This window comes from Telopea speciosissima, chromosome 8, assembly GCF_018873765.1.
Source record: "Telopea speciosissima isolate NSW1024214 ecotype Mountain lineage chromosome 8, Tspe_v1, whole genome shotgun sequence".
Classification (NCBI taxonomy): domain Eukaryota; kingdom Viridiplantae; phylum Streptophyta; class Magnoliopsida; order Proteales; family Proteaceae; genus Telopea; species Telopea speciosissima.
The window spans coordinates 11,911,062-11,919,250 of NC_057923.1; the positions used below are offsets into that span (position 1 = coordinate 11,911,062).

The 8,189-nt window shown below is 37.6% G+C and overlaps 1 protein-coding gene and 1 non-coding gene across 2 annotated transcripts; one reads left to right on the forward strand and one right to left on the reverse strand.

Annotated features, from left to right (window-relative positions):
- Positions 1-636: 636 nt before the first annotated feature.
- LOC122671553 (probable nucleoredoxin 1) lies at positions 637-3,750 on the forward strand. Its single transcript, XM_043868841.1, has 4 exons — positions 637-815; positions 1,622-2,101; positions 2,242-2,721; positions 2,931-3,750. Exons 1-4 carry the CDS (start codon positions 705-707, stop codon positions 3,612-3,614), a joined length of 1,755 nt encoding a protein of 584 aa, XP_043724776.1. The 5' UTR covers positions 637-704; the 3' UTR covers positions 3,615-3,750.
- A 3,914-nt stretch (positions 3,751-7,664) lies between these two features.
- Positions 7,665-7,736, reverse strand: TRNAP-UGG. Its single transcript has one exon. It is a non-coding gene; the product is annotated as a tRNA-Pro (tRNA).
- Between the last annotated feature and the right edge of the window lie 453 nt (positions 7,737-8,189).

Below are 8,189 nucleotides of genomic sequence, written 5' to 3' on the forward strand. Positions count from 1 at the left end.
TTAAACTAATCGCATTTTACATTCGAATAGTAAATTATCTGGATATAATCCAATTTGAAATGAAACTATCTGAATCCAAATCTGATTATCTTTGAGATGGAGTCAGATATTTTTCTTTAACTAAAATTTTAGTAACAAAAACCTTTAAATGGATTCATCATGATCGAACACGAATTTTCAACTATCCATTTACATTCTTAAACGAATCCAGATCCTCTGCCGTAGTGCAGATGTGGGGTGCACATATTGGCTTCTCCTGTGATGTGCACCCCACATCTTGAGATTGAGCTCCTTTTATCCCGCGCACATCGTCCAATTGAGGAGACTTCGATCCACATGCCACTACACCAAGATGCGTGCGGTGGTGTGGATCGAAGCCCCCAACCGCACGATGTGCGTTGGACACCGTCCGGCGCACAAGTGCGCGAGCCAGATGCCCCCCGCACTAGAGGATTCTTATTTAATTTTAACACGTTAAATCTGTTTTTTTCTGGGGAGGCCCGGGAGGGGGAGAGGGTTGGAGGAAAATATTACTTTTGACTAGACTACAAATAGTTTCTTCGCGACGAAGGAAAAATTAGAAAATTTTGGATTGACTGATTAATAGATGGATCCTATAAATAAAAGCAAAAGCAATTCTTGGGAATCACTGAAGAAGTGAAGAGTGAAGAGTGAAGAAGGGTTGTATTTGAGTCGAGTCTGGAATGGCGATGGAAGAAGGTGAGAAGATGGCTAATGGCAATAATGATCACGAAATCAAATCGCTCCTCTCATCAACAGGGAGGGATTTCCTTATCCGGAACAACGGCGAACAGGTTTTGCTCTTTTCTTTTCTTTTTCCCTCTTCTTCATATCTTTTCTGATTTCTTTCTTCGTGATTTCTAAGAACAAAAATGGTCACCTTTCTCATCTTCTATGGTTTCACTATTCAATCGTTTTCCTTTTTAATCTTCTTCTTCTTCACAGTTTAGACCCGTAACGATCTAACCCTGAATTTGATGTTTAATTCGACCTTTCCGGAACCCTTTGTGTAGGTTTTTAACCTATTCGATGCCATCCCTCTGGGCAAGAACGCCTCTGCAACTCATCGAGTAGAGTTTTAACGAGAAGAAGAAGATTAAAAAGGACAGATCAGTCGGGGTTTATCCACTTTCACTTTATTCTATCCCAGGGGTCCTACCTTGTTGTCGGAAACTGCTAAAGTAGATCTTGTCTTTTTGATCTCTGTAATCTGTATCGGTGGAAGAAGTAAATGACCAGTGTATCTAAAATCCATTTGGAACCCCAACCCCAAGTGAGATTAAAGTTATTTAAATGATAATAAAGAAACATCTTTTGCCTCATCTAGAAAGAAATTCTGGATTTCTAATGGGGAGAGCCATGGTGTTTCCAAAGCATGTACCAAGCGTTCTGATCAGTTTTGAATCTGCAAGTAATTTCCCTCTTTGATATGATTAATCTCAACCTTATCAGCAGATCTTTCTTTGTTTATTTGTTGAATTTTAATCAATTATTTTCCCTGAATGAGATGTCTGGGTCTGTGGAACACTTTTAAGTCTTTTTTTTTCTTTCAATTAATCCGAAAAGGTTTGATCTCTGAAAATATTTCAAAATTTTGCAGGTGAAATGTGACGATTTGAGTGGGAAGAACATTGGGCTATATTTTTCTGCGTCATGGTGTGGGCCATGTCGACGTTTCACTCCAAATTTAGTGGATGTTTATAATGAACTCTGTCCTCAAGGTAATTTTGAGATTATATTTGTCTCGGCTGATGAAGATGAGAATGAATTCAATGAGTATTTCTCCAAGATGCCATGGCTTGCAATCCCTTTCTCTGACTCAGAGACACGTGATCGGCTTGATAAATTGTTCACGGTGACGGGGATACCCTACCTTGTAATACTTGATGGGAATGGCATAGTTGTTACCCAGTCTGGTGTTCCGATCATACGTGATTATGGAGTGGAAGGGTTCCCATTTACAGTAGAAAAAATCACAGAGCTAAAAGAGCGAGAGGAAGCAACCAAAAAGGCACAGTCATTGAGTTCTATATTGGTTTCACAATCTCGGGACTTTCTAGTTTCAAATGATGGGAAGCAGGTAAATCAACGAACAACCATTTTCATTTCTTCAAAATTATTTAAAGAGTGTTAGCTTTTTATTTATTTGTGTTACATGAGTTTAATTTTACTAAAATTTGATCTAAAAAATTAAGTTTATTTGATGAATTTTCATTTCAGGTTCTAGTCTCTGAGCTTGAAGGAAAGACAGTAGGTATATATTTCTCCTTGTCTGGTTATGGTTCATGCATGGAATTTACTCCATTACTAGTCGAAGTTTATGAAAAACTGAAGGGGAGAGGAGAAAATTTTGAAGTGGTCTTAGTCTCCCTTGATGATGATGAAGAAAAGTACAAGGAAGACTTCCAAAAAATGCCATGGTTAGCATTGCCTTTCAAGGATAAGACTTGTAACAAGCTGGTTCGATACTTTGAGCTTGAGACTCTTCCCACCCTTCTTATAATAGGGCCGAATGGAAAAACTCTGAATCCCAATGTTGCTGAGCTCATAGAAAATCATGGAGTTCAAGTATACCCATTCACACCCGAAAAGTTGGAAGAGATCGCAAAGATAGAGGAGGCAAAACTAGAAGCACAAACTTTAGAATCAATTTTGGTTCTGAAAGATCGGGATTTTGTGATTAGTAAAGAGGGCACCCAGGTAAGACTTCTTCGACTTGGATATTTGCTAACATTCCGTTTAGCCCATGAATTATATACTCTTGTTTTGTTGCATTGAAGGAATCACCATTAGCAAATTGAACTCCCGAATTCTACCTTTTCATTTGGTAACTTATATATGATTTCACTTGGGTTTTATCTTGATCTCTCTTGTGTGATTGACCTCAATCAAACTATCTTTCATTTCAGATTCCGATCTCTCAGCTTGTTGGAAAAAACATCATCCTATACTTCTCTGCAGAATGGTGTCCCCCATGTCGTGCTTTTCTACCTAAGCTGATCAATGCTTACCACAAGATCAAGGCAATGGATGATGCATTTGAAGTGATTTTCTTATCTAGTGATAATGACCAAGCTTCCTTTGATGAATTCTTTTCAAAGATGCCATGGTTAGCCATCCCTTTTGGTGATGAAAGGAAAAAGTTTTTAAGTCGCAAGTTCAAGGTTTCTGGTATCCCTACTGCAATAGCCATTGGACCCACTGGCAAGACCATCACCAAGGATGTCAGGGAACTTATGATGGTCCATGGGGCTGATGCTTATCCTTTCACTGAAGAACGCTTGAAAGAAATGGATGCAAAACTTGAGGAGCTTGCAAAGCAATGGCCTAAGAAGGTCAAGCATGAGCTCCATGAGGAGCATGAACTTGTGCTTATTCGATATCCAATATATGGTTGCGATGGGTGTGGGGAGGATGGCAATGGCTGGTCCTTCCACTGTGAAGATTGTAATTTTGATCTCCATCCAAAGTGTGCTCTAGAGGAAGACAAAGCAAAGAAAGATGATGCGAAAGATGTTGATGCCGATGAAGGGATTGAGCAAGCTTCCAAGGAAGAATGGACCTGTGATGGAGAGGTTTGCCGTAGGGCTTGAGGAGTTGATATTACCATAAATTGATACTTATGGCACTATGATCTCTATTTGCTTGTTTTGTTGTAGACCTAATCATCTTAGTTGAAATGTATTCATAGGGCTGCTCTGTATTTAAGCATATATATAGGTTTGGTTGTGTTGGAGAATAAATGATATCTAGACAGGTTTGGTAGATTGGTTGTGTTGGATATGAAATGCTCTCTTAGAATATGCTGACACTAATGCTTTAAATGGGAAGATGCCGAGGAAGAAAAAATGAAGTGATTTGCCCATGGAAAGAGATTCCTCAACTTCCTTTCTTGGTTTTGTTCGTCTTTTGTGTGGGAAATGTTTAGGGGATTGTTAATCCCGAGGCTCTATTTGGTTAGCAAAAACGGGAAACGGCAGAGTCTAACGGTACAGGTGTTGAATGTTGCATGTTGCAAACAGACAGTCAAATAAAATGGTAAAAAAAACAAAGAATAGTAAAAAAGGAAAACGGATGGTACATGTTTTAAACATTTATATTTTTTAAAAATGATATTATTTTCATATAAATTGAAGATTTTTTATTTGAAATACATGCATAAAAAATGTTCAAAATAACTGTAACATCTAAAATTAATCTATATATATATATATCACAATCCATTGTAATCTCCAAGACATGTCATCTAATATCATCCATTATCAATTCTTAATTCATACATCATAATGATCAAAGTTGAATAATATGGTTTGGTTATGGTGTTGTTCATTGTTGTTAACAAATTCATGGAGTAATGCATATTTACTTGGAGTGGGGGGTCATCACTTTGGAAATCTTTTTCAGTAAATGCATTAATTTGTAGTTCAATTTTGGGGTCTGTGCATTGATCTTGAGTTGAAGGTGAATATAGTTTTTCAAGTCATTTTACATTGGTGAAAGAAACAAGTTGATCTCAAGAGAGAGAGATATGATCAATTAAGTGTACCATTGTTTAACAAGTTCAAGTTCTTAAAAAATGCTAAACAGAACAGGAACATGTTTAAAACGGAAATGATTATCGTTTGCCATTTTGATTGTATGTTTGGGAAATATTTGAAAAAAAAAATTTTAATCGGTAAAAAATAAAAACGTATTTGAAATGGTAAAAACCGAAAACACATTTAAAACCGTTTTTGCTATCAGAGTTTAAGACCTACCGTATTAGTGGATAAGGATCAATATCGACGGAACATAAGGATCAAGGGTAAAACTGTAAAAAAAAAATGATTTTTAAGGAAAACCGGAAGTAAAATTGTTCGATCCAAACTAATCCGTGCTAACTTGTATCGATTTCAAGGATAACTGATCCCTCGATCCCCGATCCCCGATCCCCGATCCGATACCGTGCGAAGAAAGAAGCGAAACATTTCTCTTTTATTGGATTGAAATGACCGCTGCTTCTGGAAACTAGAAAAGTGGTTTTGGCTTTTTTTTTCTATATACAGACAATACAACAAAGATAGAATTCAACCACAACAAGGGGCAAGGCAAAGGGGACCTGGCTCCTGTCCAGCTGTGGTGGGAGCTGGACAGTTCAGCCTTGTTAAACAACAACAAAAATAGGGGTGGGATGGTCATTTCACATGTGAGACTTGTAAGATTTTCATAAGGTGGGCTGGCATAGTCCTACTTTGTTTTAACAAAATCGATTTAGTTGTGTTGATGAGAACTATCTTAATGGTATGAGTCCAGTTACTATGTGTGAACCTAAAGTATTGTTTCCTTAATAGGAAAGAAACCCTAGTTTTTATGCAGGGTTGGTCCCTACCCTCACCACTATAAATAGTTATCATTACCCCATTAAGTGACTAACCTGAGAAAACCTAAAGTTGAGTGAAAGAGGGTAGACCAGACCAATACAGTTCATGTGTGACAGAGATCATCAAGAATTTGGCTTCTACAACCAAAGATCCAGGTACGCCAAGAACACCTCCGTAATTCATTGTATGCTCATTGATCTCCATGAATGTTCCGCATGAATTTTTTTTTTCCATCAGGGTTCAGATGAGACCCACCTATGAAATAATCACCCTACCCCTATTTTTGCTATCGTTTAACGCTCCAGCTCCCGCCACGGCTGGACAAAATCCTTTTCCCAAAACAAATAATGTAGGGATCATTGAAAGGATAAGAATCTGTATACAGACTGTTTACCACTCCTCGTTTAAACTCATTGGTCATAGAACTAACCAATAATTTCCTTGCACCATGAGATCTTAGCCCTCTTAATAAGGTAGAAGTAGCACCAAGGGTGACCACCATGCGACATAAGCTACTGAACACTTCATCTGTTAAGAGCTTCTACAAGGACACCACCCTAGAAAACAGCAGCAGCATTCTTCCAAATGAAATCCTCATTCCTAATCTCAGATTCTTCATCACATGAAAAGTTGTAGTAAGACTTTACAGAGAATTGACCTCCAGGTCCATGTTTATGCACCAGCGGGTCGGGTGTGGAGGGTATCTCTACACCCTGCCGGGTGGCATATTGGATATGGCTAAAATTTTTTTGACAGGTACATTTTTAAGTCTCTTGCTCACATATCAAGTTTCAATCTAAACGAGTCTACCGAATGGGAAAAATAAAGCATTGCGCTATTCAAGACTAGCCAAAATATGGAAAAAGATTGCATGGACATACAAGAGAGAGTATACAATTACATGGGAGGGTATATGCTTGAATCTGAGTCTAAAAACTTGGATGTGTGGCCAATTCACACTATTAACTAGATATCCATATGATCAGCATCGCCTCACTTCCTTCCAAGTGGAAACCAGTTAGGTGCTACTGTATACACTTACTGGTGTAGAAAAACCCTCACTGCTAAGGGAATGTGATTATGGCGAACTGCAAATAGAAAATAAAAATTGGAGAAAGTTTTTCTATACCCGTAGTGTACGGTTCATCCACCATGCTAGGGTCCTAAAACATCCTCTTAATTGGACGAAGTTGATAATACCTTATCCTCGTTGCACGATACCCTCTCCCACCCATCCGAAAGCCGCGGTCAAGAAATTCCCTTTCACCATGGCTTAAGGAAAGCACTGTCCATAAAAATTTGACTTAATTAGAGTTGCACCTTTAAAAGTACAACTTTTTTACAATGAGGGGTTTAGTGGGGGTGGCGGAGAGCAATATACCAATTGGAAGAGAAAAAATCCCTACAACACCAGGTACTATTTCCCTTACATGGGATTCTTTATTATTTTCTCTTATTACTGACCTTATAAGATCCCATGGGCAAAGATACAATTTTCTGCACCGCCATTGTTTTGGTATGCAAATCCCTTCCCAGCCTCATAAAAAACCCATTCCCTAATTGGAATCAAACTTTCGAAAGTACCTGTCAATGAGTAAAGTCAAGTTACAGGTCCTGTTCATTTCCATTTGCTTAGTCTGAAATTAAAATGGATTTCATTGATCCTTCATAAAGAAAAGACATAAATTTGTGGTGGATCAATTTACCAAATACGTACATTCAATTCCTTTTACCCAACACACCCCAGCCAAAGTACCACCTTTTTTTTTCTAATAAAAGTGAAATTTATTCATTATGCTAAGGAGCACAGATTGGAGAAATAAAGACAATCATATTTTAGGAACTAACTCAAAACTAATTCCTACATTAAAAAAGAAAAACCTGATTTAATTCTTAACTAATAAAGTAATTTAAATCGATCAGGAAACTAAAATAACAATTCTACACAGGGCACATGAAATGACCGCCACATCCTTGATCATTTCCAGGGTTGAAGGAAAAACATTGGTAAGAATCAATAAGCTCACCGTCTGATCTATCCATCTACCTAAACAATGAATACAAAGACAAACAGAACCTTGTGACTAACCCCAACCCCCTCCCGTGTTAAAAGGTTTTTCAATAAACAATGTATACAAAGACAAACAGAACCTTGTGACTAACCCCAACCCCCTCCCGTGTTAAAAGGTTTTTCAATAAACAATGTACACAAAGACAAACAGAACCTTGTGAACCAACCACCCCACCGTGTTAAAAGATTTTTCAAAATTGTATAAGCCATTTGGGGCATTCCGAGAATCGAACTCGGGACCTCTCGCACCCAAAGCGAGAATCATACCACTAGACCAAATGCCCAGATGAATAATTATTAAGAACCTAAAATTAAATAAACCTACTATAAAAATGGTTTCTAATACCCTCTAAAACTTTGATTAGGTGGTCAGCCAGTAACGGCGTAGAGCTTAACCGCCTTGTACAATTTGTTTGGGAAAAGTTTGAATTTTATTGTTCATTAAATACTCATTTAAATTATTACCAAAAAAAAAAAAAAAATACTCATTTAAATTTTGAACTATAACCATTTGACCTAGATTAATTTTTTTAATCCTTTATAATATTTCTCATTGACTAGATGATGGATTATGCTATAAAGGGGGTGGTAGAGCTTTTTCATATGTAACTTTGAAGGTCCGTATTAGGTTTTTCTGTAGGAAGCCCAAGCATCATAGCCTGAAGTCTCTTTGTTTGTGGGGTTGTACTTTGGCTTCTACTGCTTGTACTGATTGTGGATTTTGTTTCACTCTTCTG

Excerpts from the sequence above, each read along its gene's own strand:
- LOC122671553 (XM_043868841.1), top strand. The coding sequence starts at position 705 with ATGGCGATGGAAGAAGGTGAGAAGATGGCTAATGGCAATAATGATCAC. Across the intron at positions 816-1,621 it reads TCCGGAACAACGGCGAACAG|GTGAAATGTGACGATTTGAG; the intron begins GTTTTGCTCTTT and ends AAAATTTTGCAG. Across the intron at positions 2,102-2,241 it reads TTTCAAATGATGGGAAGCAG|GTTCTAGTCTCTGAGCTTGA; the intron begins GTAAATCAACGA and ends TTTTCATTTCAG.